A 17,093-nucleotide genomic window follows, 5' to 3' on the forward strand; every position below is an offset into this window, starting at 1 on the left:
TTCATAGCAATATTTAGTGGTTTTTCTTTTTAATTTGATTAAACTTTAATGTAAATAGGCGAAAGGTTAGAAGCACTTTGCAGATTTTTCCAACATGAGGTATGGGTTCTCCTCCTTGACAACTGGTACCGGGACTGATTCACACAAAATTATGAATTGTTGATCCCAAATTGTTTACACCATGGACGGTCGTGCACCGATGACCTCCAGGGATGGTTATGGACCGATGACGTAACTTGTACTGATGGTCCATGATAAGAGGGGGTGCTGTCCCTGGTCCCCACCGGGAAACCACTGTCCTGACCCACATGATATTCCCTGACCCTAGTTCTAGCCCAAGTTATCCCCTACCCTGAATCCAGTAACTGAAAGTATTGTTAATTCAACCAAAAACGTATTGATGGATAACATTCCATGAAATATTTACTTTTCTCCCATGCAGGTTCCAAATATATCCTGAAATCTGAATTTGGCATTGCTAGCATGCATATCAAATGGCCATTCGCAGAAGACTCTGGTGTCATAATGTGTAGAGCCAAGAACCGTAGTGGAGTTGATGAAACACAGGGCAACTTTGTGTGCCATGGTGAGTTACAGTTGATATTGTATATGGACTTATATAGATGAACATGCAGATATTGGACTTTCTTAGGGAGCTAGATCCTGGTCAGCAAAGAATCTGTCCCAGTTATATGGCAAACAGCCAAAAAAGCTGATTTTACAAGAATTTTACATTCTTTCTTGTTACTTAAGATATTTTTGTGAAAGGTTAGTGTGCCTCCTGTCACCTACTAGTTATGCTTGATCCCACATGCCCTTTCTCTGGTGTTGGGTTAGTACTTCAAGCAGGGTAACCAGTGACTTGTGAATCGAGAATTAAATGGTTTACATAAATTCATGCTGGTATTCCGACTGTGAAATTGAGCCATTATAATTTGTAGTAGAGTGCACTGCTGTTTCTCCCAGTGTTCAATCAAGTCTACATTTTCCTTCTTTTAAATGCACACATTTTGACTTGTATAATCTCTTCTGATACTATCATTTTGTGTATGGCGAATTATGAAACCATTTTCAAATGTGTTTGTATGCGATTTCTTAACAGGTAAAGAAGCCATTGTGCGTAAAAGTCAGCTCAGTAAGGAAATGCAAGCTGGAATACAAAGTACACTAGATCTAGATGAGCATGGGTGAGTATAACTATCATGACCAGTCTTTCCATTTGATAAAGTAGAAACCAGTGTGCAGTGAGATCTGTCAGTGGTGGGGCAGTAGCATTGGCATGATTTGCCAATGGTGAGGGAGTGGGACAAGGTGGATGTGACAAAAAGTTTCAAAAATGAACAAAGAGGCCTGTAGGTAGATGTAACACAATGGGGTGAGGAGTTCTTATGAAGGGGAGACAAATGTTCACATATTTTATTCCTCCTTTTCTCTCTCTTCTAGCCTGCCAGACACCTACGTTGAGGCAGTAGAACAAACATATCCAGCACCCCATTTTACAATGGGCTTTGATGATGTAACTATTAATGAAGGCCAGGATGCTCATTTTACCTGCAAAGTAGAACCAACTGATGATCCCAAGTTGGAAGTACAATGGCTCAGAAATGGAGCACCCATTGAAGCAGGTGAGTGAATGTATGGAGTAATTCCCTCTGATTACTGACTTAGTGGCATAGCAAGGTTTTCATAGCAATATTTTTTTTTTTTTTTAAATTTTATTGAACTTTAAATATCAATAGGCTAAAGGAAAGAAACACTAGGCAGATTTTTCAAACGTGTGGTATGGGTTCTCCCCCTTGACAACTGGTACCGGGACTGGTACACACAAAATTATGAATTGTTGACCCAAAATTGTTTACACCAGGGACGGTCGTGGACCGATGACCTCCAGGGACAGTCATGGACTGATGACTTAACTTGTACTGATGGTCCATGATAAGAGGGGGGTTGGGTAACAGTCCTTGGTGCCCACTGGGAAACCACTGTCCTGACCCACATGATATTCCCTATCCCTAATTCAGTAACTGAAAGTATTGTTAATTCAACCAAAAACATTTTGATGGATAACATGCCATGAAATGTTCCCTTTTCCCATTTGCAGGTTCCAAGTATATCCTGAAATCTGAATTTGGCATTGCGAGCATGCATATCAAATGGCCATTCCCGGAAGACTCTGGTGTCATTACATGTAGAGCCAAGAACCGTAGTGGAGCTGATGAAACACAGGGCAACTTTGTGTGCCATGGTGAGTTACAGTTGATATTGTATGTGGACTTATATGGATGAACATGCAGAGATTGGGCTTCTTCGGGAGCTAAATCCTGGCTAGCAAAGAATCTGTCCCAGTTATATGGCAAACAGCCAAAAAAGCTGATTTTACACGAATTTTACATTCTTTCTATTCTTGCTTGTTACATAAGATATTTTTGTGAAAGGTCAGTGTGCATCCTGTCACCTACTAGTTATGCTTGATCCCACATGCCCTTTCTCTGGTGTTGGGTTAGTACTTCAAGCAGGGTAACCAGTGACTTGTGAATCGAGATTTAAACGGTTTACATAAATTCATGCTGGTATGCCTACTGTGAAATTGAGCCATTATAATTTGTAGTAGAGTGGACGGTTGTTTCTGGAGTCAAAGTCCCTCAACAGTGTGCAATCAAGTCTACATTTTTCTTGTTTTAGATGCACACATTTTTGACCAGTATAGCCTCTTTTGAAACTATCATTTTGTGTATATGGCGAATTATGAAACCATTTTCAAATGTGTTTGTATGGAATTTCTTAACAGGTAAAGAAGCCATTGTGCGTAAAAGTCAGCTCAGTAAGGAAATGCAAGCTGGAATACAAAGAACACTGGAGATTGATGAGCATGGGTGAGTATAACTGACATGCCCATTCTTTCCATTTGATAAAGAGGACACCAGTGTGCAGTGAGATCTGTCAGGAGTGGGGGCAGTAGCATTGGTATGACTTGCCAAAGGGAAGAGCTGCAAAGGGAGTGGGAGATCAAGGTGACTGTGACAAATATTTTAAAAAATGAACAAAGAGGCCTGTTGGTAGATGTAACACAATGGGGTGAGGAGTTCTTATGAAGGGGGACAAATGTGCACATATTTTACTGCTCCTTTTCTCTCTCTTCTAGCCTGCCAGACACCCACGTTGAGGCAGTAGAACAAACATATCCCGCACCCCATTTTACAATGGGCTTTGATGATGTAACAATCAATGAAGGCCAGGATGCCCATTTTACCTGCAAAGTAGAACCAACTGATGATCCCAAGTTGGAAGTACAATGGCTCAGAAATGGAGCACCCATTGAAGCAGGTGAGTGAATGTTTGGAGCAATTCCCTCTTATTCCTAACTTAGTGGCATAGCAAAGGTTTCATAGCAATATTTTTGTGCGTTTTTTAAATTTTTATTAAATCTCAATGTAAATAGGCGAAAGGAAAGAAGCACTTTGCAGATTTTCTCAACTTGTGGTATGGGTTCTCCCCCTTGACAACTGGTACCAGGACTGGTTCACACAAAACTATAAATTGTTAACCCCAAATTGTTTACACCAGGGACGGTCGTGGACCGATGACCTCTAGGGACGGTCGTGGACCGACGTAACTTGTACTGATGGTCCATGATAAGAGGGGGTACAGACCATGGTCCCCACTGTGAAGCCACTATCCCGACCCACATGATATCCCCTATCCCTAGTTCTAGCCCAAGTTATCCCCTATCCTGAATCCAGTAACTGAAAGTATTGTTAATTCAACCAAAAACATTTTGATGGATAACATTCCATGAAATGTTTACTTTTCTCCCATGCAGGTTCCAAATATATCCTGAAATCTGAATTTGGCATTGCTAGCATGCATATCAAATGGCCATTCGCAGAAGACTCTGGTGTCATTATGTGTAGAGCCAAGAACCGTAGTGGAGTTGATGAAACACAGGGCAACTTTGTGTGCCATGGTGAGTTACAGTTGATATTGCATTGGACTTATATGGATGAACATGCAGAGATTGGACTTTCTTAGGGAGCTAGATCCTGGTCAGCAAAGAATCTGTCCCAGTTATATGGCAAACAGCCAAAAAAGCTGATTTTACAAGAATTTTACATTCTTTCTTGTTACTGAAGATATTTTTGTGAAAGGTTAGTGTGCCTCCTGTCACCTACTAGTTATGCTTGATCCCACATTCCCTTTCTCTGGTGTTGGGTTAGTACTTCAAGCAGGGTAACTAGTGACTTGTGAATCGAGAATTAAACGGTTTACATAAATTCATGCTGGTATTCCGACTGTGAAATTGAGCCATTATTATTTGTAGTAGAGTGCACTGCTGTTTCTGGAGTCAAATTCCCCCAGTGTTCAATCAAGTCTACATTTTTCGTCTTTTAAATGCACACATTTTGACTTGTATAATCTCTTCTGATACTATCATTTTGTGTATGGCGAATTATGAAACCATTTTCAAATGTGTTTGTATGCGATTTCTTAACAGGTAAAGAAGCCATTGTGCGTAAAAGTCAGCTCAGTAAGGAAATGCAAGCTGGAATACAAAGTACACTAGATCTAGATGAGCATGGGTGAGTATAACTGGCATGACCAGTCTTTCCATTTGATAAAGTAGAAACCAGTGTGCAGTGAGATATGTCAGTGGTGGGGCAGTAGCATTGGCATGATTTGCCAAAGGGGAGGGAGTGGGACAAGGTGGATGTGACAAAAAGTTTCAAAAATGAACAAAGAGACCTGTTGGTAGATGTAACACAATGGGGTGAGGAGTTCTTATGAAGGGGAGACAAATGTTCACATATTTTATTCCTCCTTTATTCTCTCTTCTAGCCTGCCAGACACCTACGTTGAGGCAGTAGAACAAACATATCCAGCACCCCATTTTACAATGGGCTTTGATGATGTAACTATTAATGAAGGCCAGGATGCTCATTTTACCTGCAAAGTAGAACCAATTGATGATCCCAAGTTGGAAGTACAATGGCTCAGAAATGGAGCACCCATTGAAGCAGGTGAGTGAATGTATGGAGTAATTCCCTCTGATTCCTGACTTAGTGGCGTAGCAAGGTTTTCATAGCAATATTTTTTTTTTAAAAATTTTTATTAAACTTTAATATCAATAGGCGAAAGGAAAGAAACACTAGGCAGATTTTTCAAACGTGTGGTATGGGTTCTCCCCCTTGACAACTGGTACCGGGACTGGTACACACAAAATTATAAATTGTTGACCCAAAATTGTTTACACCAGGGACCGTCGTGGACCGATGACCTCCAGGGACAGTCATGGACTGATGACTTAACTTGTACTGATGGTCCATGATAAGAGGGGGGGGGGTAACAGTCCCTGATCCCCACTGGGAAGCCACTGTCCTGACCCACATGATATCCCCTATCCCTAATCCAGTAACTGAAAGTATTGTTAATTCAACCAAAAACATTTTGATGGATAACATGTCATGAAATGTTCCCTTTTCCCATTTGCAGGTTCCAAGTATATCCTGAAATCTGAATTTGGCATTGCTAGCATGCATATCAAATGGCCATTCCCGGAAGACTCTGGTGTCATTACATGTAGAGCCAAGAACCGTAGTGGAGCTGATGAAACACAGGGCAACTTTGTGTGCCATGGTGAGTTACAGTTGATATTGTATGTGGACTTATATGGATGAACATGCAGAGATTGGGCTTTCTTAGGGAGCTAAATCCTGGCTAGCAAAGAATCTGTCCCAGTTATATGGCAAACAGCCAAAAAAGCTGATTTTACAAGAATTTTACATTCTTTCTATTCTTGCTTGTTACTTAAGATATTTTTGTGAAAGGTCAGTGTGCCTCCTGTCACCTACTAGTTATGCTTGATCCCACATGCCCTTTCTCTGGTGTTGGGTTAGTACTTCAAGCAGGGTAACCAGTGACTTGTGAATCTAGAATTAAACGGTTTACATAAATTCATGCTGGTATTCCGACTGTGAAATTGAGCCATTATAATTTGTAGTAGAGTGGATGGTTGTTTCTGGAGTCAAAGTCCCTCAACAGTGTTCAATCAAGTCTACATTTTTCTTGTTTTAGATGCACACATTTTTGACCAGTATAGCCTCTTTTGAAACTATCATTTTGTGTATATGGCGAATTATGAAACCATTTTCAAATGTGTTTGTATGGAATTTCTTAACAGGTAAAGAAGCCATTGTGCGTAAAAGTCAGCTCAGTAAGGAAATGCAAGCTGGAATACAAAGAACACTGGAGATTGATGAGCATGGGTGAGTATAACTGACATGCCCATTCTTTCCATTTGATAAAGAGCACACCAGTGTGCAGTGAGATCTGTCAGGAGTGGGGGCAGTAGCATTGGTATGACTTGCCAAAGGGAAGAGCTGCAAAGGGAGTGGGAGATCAAGGTGACTGTGACAAATATTTTAAAAAATGAACAAAGAGGCCTGTTGGTAGATGTAACACAATGGGGTGAGGAGTTCTTATGAAGGGGGACAAATGTTCACATATTTTACTGCTCCTTTTTCTCTCTCTTTAGCCTGCCAGACACCCACGTTGAGGCAGTAGAACAAACATATCCCGCACCCCATTTTACAATGGGCTTTGATGATGTAACAATCAATGAAGGCCAGGATGCCCATTTTACCTGCAAAGTAGAACCAACTGATGATCCCAAGTTGGAAGTACAATGGCTCAGAAATGGAGCACCCATTGAAGCAGGTGAGTGAATGTTTGGAGCAATTCCCTCTTATTCCTAACTTAGTGGCATAGCAAGGGTTTCATAGCAATATTTTTTGTGTTTTTTTAAATTTTTATTAAATCTCAATGTAAATAGGCGAAAGGAAAGAAGCACTTTGCAGATTTTCTCAACTTGTGGTATGGGTTCTCCCCCTTAACAACTGGTACCAGGACTGGTTCACACAAAACTATAAATTGTTAACCTCAAATTGTTTACACCAGGGACGGTCGTGGACCGATGACCTCTAGGGACGGTCGTGGACCGACAACGTAACTTGTACTGATGGTCCATGATAAGAGGGGGGTACAGACCCTGGTCCCCACTGTGAAGCCACTGTCCCGACCCACATGATATCCCCTATCCCTAGTTCTAGCCCAAGTTATCCCCTATCCTGAATCCAGTAACTGAAAGTATTGTTAATTCAACCAAAAACATTTTGATGGATAACATTCCATGAAATGTTTACTTTTCTCCCATGCAGGTTCCAAATATATCCTGAAATCTGAATTTGGCATTGCTAGCATGCATATCAAATGGCCATTCGCAGAAGACTCTGGTGTCATTATGTGTAGAGCCAAGAACCGTAGTGGAGTTGATGAAACACAGGGCAACTTTGTGTGCCATGGTGAGTTACAGTTGATATTGCATGTGGACTTATATGGATGAACATGCAGAGATTGGACTTTCTTAGGGAGCTAGATCCTGGTCAGCAAAGAATCTGTCCCAGTTATATGGCAAACAGCCAAAAAAGCTGATTTTACAAAAATTTTACATTCTTTCTTGTTACTTAAGATATTTTTGTGAAAGGTTAGTGTGCCTCCTGTCACCTACTAGTTATGCTTGATCCCACATGCCCTTTCTCTGGTGTTGGGTTAGTACTTCAATCAGGGTAACTAGTGACTTGTGAATCGAGAATTAAACGGTTTACATAAATTCATGCTGGTATTCCGACTGTGAAATTGAGCCATTATAATTTGTAGTTGAGTGCACTGCTGTTTCTCCCAGTGTCAAATTCCCCCAGTGTTCAATCAAGTCTACATTTTTCGTCTTTTAAATGCACACATTTTGACTTGTATAATCTCTTCTGATACTATCATTTTGTGTATGGCGAATTATGAAACCATTTTCAAATGTGTTTGTATGCGATTTCTTAACAGGTAAAGAAGCCATTGTGCGTAAAAGTCAGCTCAGTAAGGAAATGCAAGCTGGAATACAAAGTACACTAGATCTAGATGAGCATGGGTGAGTATAACTGGCATGACCAGTCTTTCCATTTGATAAAGTAGAAACCAGTGTGCAGTGAGATCTGTCAGTGGTGGGGCAGTAGCATTGGCATGATTTGCCAAAGGGGAGGGAGTGGGACAAGGTGGCTGTGACAAAAAGTTTCAATAATGAACAAAGAGACGTGTTGGTAGATGTAACACAATGGGGTGAGGAGTTCTTATGAAGGGGAGACAAATGTTCACATATTTTATTCTTCCTTTATTCTCTCTTCTAGTCTGCCAGACACCTACGTTGAGGCAGTAGAACAAACATATCCAGCACCCCATTTTACAATGGGCTTTGATGATGTAACTATTAATGAAGGCCAGGATGCTCATTTTACCTGCAAAGTAGAACCAATTGATGATCCCAAGTTGGAAGTACAATGGCTCAGAAATGGAGCACCCATTGAAGCAGGTGAGTGAATGTATGGAGTAATTCCCTCTGATTCCTGACTTAGTGGCGTAGCAAGGTTTTCATAGCAATATTTGTTTTTTTTTAAATTTTTTATTAAACTTTAATATCAATAGGCGAAAGGAAAGAAACACTAGGCAGATTTTTCAAACGTGTGGTATGGGTTCTCCCCCTTGACAACTGGTACCGGGACTGGTACACACAAAATTATGAATTGTTGACCCAAAATTGTTTACACCAGGGACCGTCGTGGACCGATGACCTCCAGGGACAGTCATGGACTGATGACTTAACTTGTACTGATGGTCCATGATAAGAGGGGGGGTAACAGTCCCTGATCCCCACTGGGAAGCCACTGTCCTGACCCACATGATATCCCCTATCCTGAATCCAGTAACTGAAAGTATTGTTAATTCAACCAAAAACATTTTGATGGATAACATTCCATGAAATATTTACTTTTCTCCCATGCAGGTTCCAAGTATATCCTGAAATCTGAATTTGGCATTGCTAGCATGCATATCAAATGGCCATTCCCGGAAGACTCTGGTGTCATTACATGTAGAGCCAAGAACCGTAGTGGAGCTGATGAAACACAGGGCAACTTTGTGTGCCATGGTGAGTTACAGTTGATATTGTATGTGGACTTATATGGATGAACATGCAGAGATTGGGCTTTCTTAGGGAGCTAAATCCTGGTCAGCAAAGAATCTGTCCCATGCATTTATATGGCAAACAGCCAAAAAAGCTGATTTTACAAGAATTTTACATTCTTTCTATTCTTGCTTGTTACTTAAGATATTTTTGTGAAAGGTCAGTGTGCCTCCTGTCACCTACTAGTTATGCTTGATCCCACATGCCCTTTCTCTGGTGTTGGGTTAGTACTTCAAGCAGGGTAACCAGTGACTTGTGAATCTAGAATTAAACGGTTTACATAAATTCATGCTGGTATTCCGACTGTGAAATTGAGCCATTATAATTTGTAGTAGAGTGGATGGTTGTTTCTGGAGTCAAAGTCCCTCAACAGTGTTCAATCAAGTCTACATTTTTCTTGTTTTAGATGCACACATTTTTGACCAGTATAGCCTCTTTTGAAACTATCATTTTGTGTATATGGCGAATTATGAAACCATTTTCAAATGTGTTTGTATGGAATTTCTTAACAGGTAAAGAAGCCATTGTGCGTAAAAGTCAGCTCAGTAAGGAAATGCAAGCTGGAATACAAAGAACACTGGAGATTGATGAGCATGGGTGAGTATAACTGACATGCCCATTCTTTCCATTTGATAAAGAGGACACAAGTGTGCAGTGAGATCTGTCAGGAGTGGGGGCAGTAGCATTGGTATGACTTGCCAAAGGGAAGAGCTGCAAAGGGAGTGGGAGATCAAGGTGACTGTGACAAATATTTAAAAAAATGAACAAAGAGGCCTGTTGGTAGATGTAACACAATGGGGTGAGGAGTTCTTATGAAGGGGGACAAATGTTCACATATTTTACTGCTCCTTTTCTCTCTCTTTTAGCCTGCCAGACACCCACGTTGAGGCAGTAGAACAAACATATCCCGCACCCCATTTTACAATGGGCTTTGATGATGTAACAATCAATGAAGGCCAGGATGCCCATTTTACCTGCAAAGTAGAACCAACTGATGATCCCAAGTTGGAAGTACAATGGCTCAGAAATGGAGCACCCATTGAAGCAGGTGAGTGAATGTTTGGAGCAATTCCTCTTATTCCTAACTTAGTGGAATAGCAAGGGTTTCATAGCAATATTTTTTGTGTTTTTTTAAATTTTTATTAAATCTCAATGTAAATAGGCGAAAGGAAAGAAGCACTTTGCAGATTTTCTCAACTTGTGGTATGGGTTCTCCCCTTGACAACTGGTACCAGGACTGGTTCACACAAACTATAAATTGTTAACCTCAAATTGTTTACACCAGGGACGGTCGTGGACCGATGACCTCTAGGGACGGTCGTGGACCGACGACATAACTTGTACTGATGGTCCATGATAAGAGGGGGGTACAGACCCTGGTCCCCACTGTGAAGCAACTGTCCCGACCCACATGATATTCCCTATCCCTAGTTCTAGCCCAAGTTATCCCCTATCCTGAATCCAGTAACTGAAAGTATTGTTAATTCAACCAAAAACATTTTGATGGATAACATTCCATGAAATGTTTACTTTTCTCCCATGCAGGTTCCAAATATATCCTGAAATCTGAATTTGGCATTGCTAGCATGCATATCAAATGGCCATTCGCAGAAGACTCTGGTGTCATTATGTGTAGAGCCAAGAACCGTAGTGGAGTTGATGAAACACAGGGCAACTTTGTGTGCCATGGTGAGTTACAGTTGATATTGCATGTGGACTTATATGGATGAACATGCAGAGATTGGACTTTCTTAGGGAGCTAGATCCTGGTCAGCAAAGAATCTGTCCCAGTTATATGGCAAACAGCCAAAAAAGCTGATTTTACAAGAATTTTACATTCTTTCTTGTTACTTAAGATATTTTTGTGAAAGGTTAGTGTGCCTCCTGTCACCTACTAAACTACGCAAAAAAAGTTTCTTTATGGTTAGGAAATTTACCCACTATTAAAATCTAGCGACTAATTTTGTACGTTTGCTAAATAATCGCATGCGGGTGATTGTCCTGCGCATTTTGACACCTCATTCACTACTCTACGACACTCCTGAGAAAAGATATGAATATTTAAGTAACACGAGGTCGAAAAATGAAAATTGCAAAGAAGCCTATTCAATGGTTTTAGAGCTGATTCACTGATGAAAGACGGTTTCATTATTCCCGCCTTTTCAATTTTAATTTAATGCATGTTGGTTAATCCTTTGCTTATTGCACAGATGAATGATCAAAGACAAAGGTGAGTGGGTACTAAGACATTTACGTTTTGTGAGATGGATTTGGAAAAGGGATTCAAAACAGGTCATGATTACAGCTGCATTCCTGGAAGCAGAAGGAATTGAGACACTTGAGTGGCCCTCCAGAAGCCCTGATCTTAAGGTTCTTAAGGATCTCCAAGGGGTTAACCCCTTTAAGAACCTTTGGGATCAGCACAAGAGACGAGTCAACAAGAAAATAAAGGCAGATACAATTCTGGTGGGATTGCGTCGCCTCGTTATCAACGAGTGGAACGGGGTTGAGCAAGGTAACATTCGACGCCTCATTAGGAGCTTGAGACGCCGCGTGGCTGCTGTAAGGGAAGCCAAACGGTAGACACACAAAGTATTGAAAGACTGGCAAAGAAAGAGATTAATCTCAAGTGAAGTTGGAAGCAGCAGTATGATGCCTGAAATGTGCTCAGCAATTAAACAAAAAATGCCTGCATGTTTGTTGTTTTTGTGTTCTTTATGCTGAAAATTGAATAGGCCTTTTTGCAATTTTCATTTTTCGACCTCGTGTTACTTAAACATTCACATCTTTTTCAGGAGTGTGAGAGTAGTGAATGAGGTGTCAAAATGCGCAGGACAATCACCGCATGCGATTATTTAGCAAACTTACAAAATTAGTCGCTAGATTTTAATAGTGGGTAAATTTCCTAACCATAAAGAAACTTTTTTTGCGTAGTGTAGTTATGCTTGATCCCACATTCCCTTTCTCTGGTGTTGGGTTAGTACTTCAAGCAGGGTAACTAGTGACTTGTGAATCGAGAATTAAACGGTTTACATAAATTCATGCTGGTATTCCGACTGTGAAATTGAGCCATTATAATTTGTAGTTGAGTGCACTGCTGTTTCTGGAGTCAAATTCCCCCAGTGTTCAATCAAGTCTACATTTTTCGTCTTTTAAATGCACACATTTTGACTTGTATAATCTCTTCTGATACTATCATTTTGTGTATGGCGAATTATGAAACCATTTTCAAATGTGTTTGTATGCGATTTCTTAACAGGTAAAGAAGCCATTGTGCGTAAAAGTCAGCTCAGTAAGGAAATGCAAGCTGGAATACAAAGTACACTAGATCTAGATGAGCATGGGTGAGTATAACTGGCATGACCAGTCTTTCCATTTGATAAAGTAGAAACCAGTGTGCAGTGAGATCTGTCAGTGGTGGGGCAGTAGCATTGGCATGATTTGCCAAAGGGGAGGGAGTGGGACAAGGTGGCTGTGACAAAAGTTTCAATAATGAACAAAGAGGCGTGTTGGTAGATGTAACACAATGGGGTGAGGAGTTCTTATGAAGGGGAGACAAATGTTCACATATTTTATTCTTCCTTTATTCTCTCTTCTAGTCTGCCAGACACCTACGTTGAGGCAGTAGAACAAACATATCCAGCACCCCATTTTACAATGGGCTTTGATGATGTAACTATTAATGAAGGCCAGGATGCTCATTTTACCTGCAAAGTAGAACCAATTGATGATCCCAAGTTGGAAGTACAATGGCTCAGAAATGGAGCACCCATTGAAGCAGGTGAGTGAATGTATGGAGTAATTCTCTCTGATTCCTGACTTAGTGGCGTAGCAAGGTTTTCATAGCAATATTTGGTTTTTTTTAAAATTTTTATTAAACTTTAATATCAATAGGCGAAAGGAAAGAAACACTAGGCAGATTTTTCAAACGTGTGGTATGGGTTCTCCCCCTTGACAACTGGTACCGGGACTGGTACACACAAAATTATGAATTGTTGACCCAAAATTGTTTACACCAGGGACCGTCGTGGACCGATGACCTCCAGGGACAGTCATGGACTGATGACTTAACTTGTACTGATGGTCCATGATAAGAGGGGGGTTGGGTAACAGTCCCTGGTGCCCACTGGGAAGCCACTGTCCTGACCCACATGATATTCCCTGGCCCTAGTTCTAGCCCAAGTTATCCCCTATCCTGAATCCAGTAACTGAAAGTATTGTTAATTCAACCAAAAACATTTTGATGGATAACATGTCATGAAATGTTCCCTTTTCCCATTTGCAGGTTCCAAGTATATCCTGAAATCTGAATTTGGCATTGCTAGCATGCATATCAAATGGCCATTCCCGGAAGACTCTGGTGTCATTACATGTAGAGCCAAGAACCGTAGTGGAGCTGATGAAACACAGGGCAACTTTGTGTGCCATGGTGAGTTACAGTTGATATTGTATGTGGACTTATATGGATGAACATGCAGAGATTGGGCTTTCTTAGGGAGCTAAATCCTGGTCAGCAAAGAATCTGTCCCATGCATTTATATGGCAAACAGCCAAAAAAGCTGATTTTACAAGAATTTTACATTCTTTCTATTCTTGCTTGTTACTTAAGATATTTTTGTGAAAGGTCAGTGTGCCTCCTGTCACCTACTAGTTATGCTTGATCCCACATGCCCTTTCTCTGGTGTTGGGTTAGTACTTCAAGCAGGGTAACCAGTGACTTGTGAATCTAGAATTAAACGGTTTACATAAATTCATGCTGGTATTCCGACTGTGAAATTGAGCCATTATAATTTGTAGTAGAGTGGATGGTTGTTTCTGGAGTCAAAGTCCCTCAACAGTGTTCAATCAAGTCTACATTTTTCTTGTTTTAGATGCACACATTTTTGACCAGTATAGCCTCTTTTGAAACTATCATTTTGTGTATATGGCGAATTATGAAACCATTTTCAAATGTGTTTGTATGGAATTTCTTAACAGGTAAAGAAGCCATTGTGCGTAAAAGTCAGCTCAGTAAGGAAATGCAAGCTGGAATACAAAGAACACTGGAGATTGATGAGCATGGGTGAGTATAACTGACATGCCCATTCTTTCCATTTGATAAAGAGGAAACCAGTGTGCAGTGAGATCTGTCAGGGGTGGGGGCAGTAGCATTGGTATGACTTGCCAAAGAGAAGAGCTGCAAAGGGAGTGGGAGATCAAGGTGACTGTGACAAATATTTTAAGAAATGAACAAAGAGGCCTGTTGGTAGATGTAACACAATGGGGTGAGGAGTTCTTATGAAGGGGGACAAATGTTCACATATTTTACTCCTCCTTTTCTCTCTCTTCTAGCCTGCCAGATACCCACGTTGAGGCAGTAGAACAAACATATCCGCACCCCATTTTACAATGGGCTTTGATGATGTAACAATCAATGAAGGCCAGGATGCTCATTTTACCTGCAAAGTAGAACCAACTGATGATCCCAAGTTGGAAGTACAATGGCTCAGAAATGGAGCACCCATTGAAGCAGGTGAGTGAATGTTTGGAGCAATTCCCTCTTATTCCTGACTTAGTGGCATAGCAAGGGTTTCATAGCAATATTTTGTGTGTTTTTAAATTTTTTTATTAAATCTCAATGTAAATAGGCGAAAGAAAAGAAGCACTTTGCAGATTTTCTCAACTTGTGGTATGGGTTCTCCCCCTTGACAACTGGTACCAGGACTGGTTCACCCAAAATGATAAATTGTTGACCCCAAATTGTTTACACCAGGGACGGTCGTGGACCGATGACCTCTAGGGACGGTCGTGGACCGATGACGTAAATTGTACTGATGGTGTATGATAAGAGGGGGGTACAGACCCTGGTCCCCACTGTGAAGCCACTGTCCCATCCCCTATCCCTAGTTCTAGCCCAAGTTATCTCCTATCCTGAATCCAGTAACTGAAAGTATTGTTAATTCAACCAAAAACATTTTGATGGATAACATTCCATGAAATGTTTACTTTTCTCCCATGCAGGTTCCAAATATATCCTGAAATCTGAATTTGGCATTGCTAGCATGCATATCAAATGGCCATTCGCAGAAGACTCTGGTGTCATTATGTGTAGAGCCAAGAACCGTAGTGGAGTTGATGAAACACAGGGCAACTTTGTGTGCCATGGTGAGTTACAGTTGATATTGCATGTGGACTTATATGGATGAACATGCAGAGATTGGACTTTCTTAGGGAGCTAGATCCTGGTCAGCAAAGAATCTGTCCCAGTTATATGGCAAACAGCCAAAAAAGCTGATTTTACAAGAATTTTACATTCTTTCTTGTTACTTAAGATATTTTTGTGAAAGGTTAGTGTGCCTCCTGTCACCTACTAGTTATGCTTGATCCCACATGCCCTTTCTCTGGTGTTGGGTTAGTACTTCAAGCAGGGTAACCAGTGACTTGTGAATCGAGAATTAAACGGTTTACATAAATTCATGCTGGTATTCCGACTGTGAAATTGAGCCATTATACTTTGTAGTTGAGTCTACTCAGAGTCAAAGTCCCTCAACAGTGTTCAATCAAGTCTACATTTTTGCATACCCGTAGTTATAGCAGTATAACCTCTTTTGAAACTATCATTTTGTGTATAATGTTGCAAATTATGAAACCATTTTCATATGTATTCGTATGCGATTTCTTCACAGGTAAAGAAGCCATTGTGCGTAAAAGTCAGCTCAGTAAAGAAATGCAAGCTGGAATACAAAGAACGCTAGATATAGATGAGCATGGGTGAGTATAACTGACATGACCAGTCTTTCCATTTGATAAAGAAGAAACCAGTGTGCAGCGAGATCTGTCAGGGGTGGGGTCAGTAGCATTGGCACGATTTGCCAAAGAGAAGAGCTGCAAAGGGAGGGGGAGATCAAGGTGACTGTGAAAAATGTTTTCAAAAATGAACAAAGATGCCTGTTGGTAGATGTAACACAATGGGGTGAGGAGTTCTTATGAAGGGGGACAAATGTTCACATATTTTTCTCTCTCTTCTAGCCTGCCAGACACCCACGTTGAGGCAGTAGAACAAACATATCCAGCACCGCATTTTACAATTGGCTTTGATGATGTAAATGTGAATGAAGGCCAGGATGCTTCATTTGCCTGCAAAGTAGAACCAACTGATGATCCTAAGTTGGAAGTACAATGGCTTAGAAATGGGGAACCCATTGAAGCAGGTGAGTGAATGTTTAGAGCAATTCCCTCTTATTCCTGACTTGATGGCGTAGCAAGGTTTTCGGAAAGAGGATGGAATACATACTTGTAAATGGACTGACAGAAATGTTTCCAGAAATTTTTCCTTAACATTTGTATAACAATATTAGTCCTTTTTTGTAATGTTAACTTCATTTTAACATAAATAGGCAAAAGGGAAAAAGCACATCGCCGATTTGGACAACATGTGGTATGGGTTTCCCCCTTGAAAACTGGTACTGCGACGAGTAGACACAAAATTATGAATTGTTGACCCCAAATTGTTTACAACAGGGACTGTCGTGTACTGATGACCTAAGTTGTACTGATGGTTCATGATAAAGGAAGGGGGCACAGCCACTGATCCCCACTGGAAAGCCACTGTCCTTCCCGACCCACATGATATCCCCTATCCCTAGTTCTAACCCTAGTTATCCCCTATCGTGAATCCAGTGACTGAAAGTATTTTGAATTTAACCAAAAACGTTTTGATGGAAAGCATGCCATAAAATGTTCACTTTTCTACAATGCAGGTTCCAAATATATCATGAAGTTTGAATTTGGCGTTGCTAGCATGCTTATCAAATGGTCATACCCAGAAGACTCTGGTGTCATTATGTGTAGAGCCAAGAACCGCAGTGGAGTCGATGAAACACAGGGCAACTTTGTGTGCGAAGGTAAGTTTCAGTTGATGTTGTATGTGGACTTATATGGAGGAACATGCAGATATTCGGCTTTCTTAGGGGGCTAAATCCTGATCATCAAAGAATCTGTCCCAGTTAGACGGGATACAGCAAAAATGGCTGATTTTGCAAGAAATTTACAT

The 17,093-nt window shown here is 40.7% G+C and overlaps 4 protein-coding genes across 7 annotated transcripts in view; all 4 read left to right on the plus strand.

Annotated features, from left to right (window-relative positions):
* LOC140167508 (titin-like) overlaps positions 1-7,396 on the plus strand; it is a 104,624-nt gene extending 97,228 nt beyond the window's left edge. The window contains exons 78-85 of the mRNA XM_072190813.1: positions 1,444-1,625; positions 2,102-2,245; positions 2,789-2,873; positions 4,834-5,015; positions 5,488-5,631; positions 6,176-6,260; positions 6,530-6,711; positions 7,212-7,396. Coding sequence (XP_072046914.1) covers positions 1,444-1,625; positions 2,102-2,245; positions 2,789-2,873; positions 4,834-5,015; positions 5,488-5,631; positions 6,176-6,260; positions 6,530-6,711; positions 7,212-7,396 — 1,189 coding nt within the window. The remainder of the gene's footprint in view (positions 1-1,443; positions 1,626-2,101; positions 2,246-2,788; positions 2,874-4,833; positions 5,016-5,487; positions 5,632-6,175; positions 6,261-6,529; positions 6,712-7,211) is intronic.
* A 2-nt stretch (positions 7,397-7,398) lies between these two features.
* On the plus strand, positions 7,399-10,791 carry LOC140167509 (kettin homolog). The gene is made up of 7 exons (XM_072190814.1): positions 7,399-7,435; positions 7,888-7,972; positions 8,229-8,410; positions 8,882-9,025; positions 9,574-9,658; positions 9,928-10,109; positions 10,607-10,791. The coding sequence occupies exons 1-7, from the start codon at positions 7,399-7,401 to the stop codon at positions 10,789-10,791; spliced, it is 900 nt and encodes a 299-aa protein (XP_072046915.1).
* A 2-nt stretch (positions 10,792-10,793) lies between these two features.
* Positions 10,794-13,531, plus strand: LOC140167510 (myosin-binding protein H-like). Its single transcript, XM_072190815.1, has 4 exons — positions 10,794-10,830; positions 12,321-12,405; positions 12,661-12,842; positions 13,347-13,531. Exons 1-4 carry the CDS (start codon positions 10,794-10,796, stop codon positions 13,529-13,531), a joined length of 489 nt encoding a protein of 162 aa, XP_072046916.1.
* A 506-nt stretch (positions 13,532-14,037) lies between these two features.
* The window catches only part of LOC140168133 (titin-like), a 57,122-nt gene continuing 54,066 nt past the window's right edge, over positions 14,038-17,093 (plus strand). For 2 of the 4 annotated variants that reach the window (XM_072191444.1, XM_072191447.1), the window contains exons 1-6: positions 14,038-14,123; positions 14,393-14,573; positions 15,062-15,205; positions 15,727-15,811; positions 16,070-16,251; positions 16,801-16,944. In XM_072191444.1, coding sequence (XP_072047545.1) covers positions 14,450-14,573; positions 15,062-15,205; positions 15,727-15,811; positions 16,070-16,251; positions 16,801-16,944 — 679 coding nt within the window. In that variant the 5' untranslated portion in view covers positions 14,038-14,123; positions 14,393-14,449. The remainder of the gene's footprint in view (positions 14,124-14,392; positions 14,574-15,061; positions 15,206-15,726; positions 15,812-16,069; positions 16,252-16,800; positions 16,945-17,093) is intronic. The other 2 variants (XM_072191446.1, XM_072191445.1) reach the window with 2 other exon arrangements.

The sequence above is a fragment of the Amphiura filiformis genome, chromosome 13 (genome assembly GCF_039555335.1).
Source record: "Amphiura filiformis chromosome 13, Afil_fr2py, whole genome shotgun sequence".
NCBI classification, from domain to species: Eukaryota; Metazoa; Echinodermata; class Ophiuroidea; order Amphilepidida; family Amphiuridae; genus Amphiura; species Amphiura filiformis.

Coding starts and splice junctions, on each gene's coding strand:
- LOC140167509 (XM_072190814.1), top strand. CDS start 7,399: ATGCAGAGATTGGACTTTCTTAGGGAGCTAGATCCTG. Junction 7,973..8,228: donor CTAGATCTAGATGAGCATGG/GTGAGTATAACT, acceptor TCTCTCTTCTAG/TCTGCCAGACACCTACGTTG. Junction 8,411..8,881: donor TGGAGCACCCATTGAAGCAG/GTGAGTGAATGT, acceptor TCTCCCATGCAG/GTTCCAAGTATATCCTGAAA.
- LOC140167510 (XM_072190815.1), top strand. CDS start 10,794: ATGCAGAGATTGGACTTTCTTAGGGAGCTAGATCCTG. Junction 10,831..12,320: donor TCTTAGGGAGCTAGATCCTG/GTCAGCAAAGAA, acceptor ATTTCTTAACAG/GTAAAGAAGCCATTGTGCGT. Junction 12,843..13,346: donor TGGAGCACCCATTGAAGCAG/GTGAGTGAATGT, acceptor TCCCATTTGCAG/GTTCCAAGTATATCCTGAAA.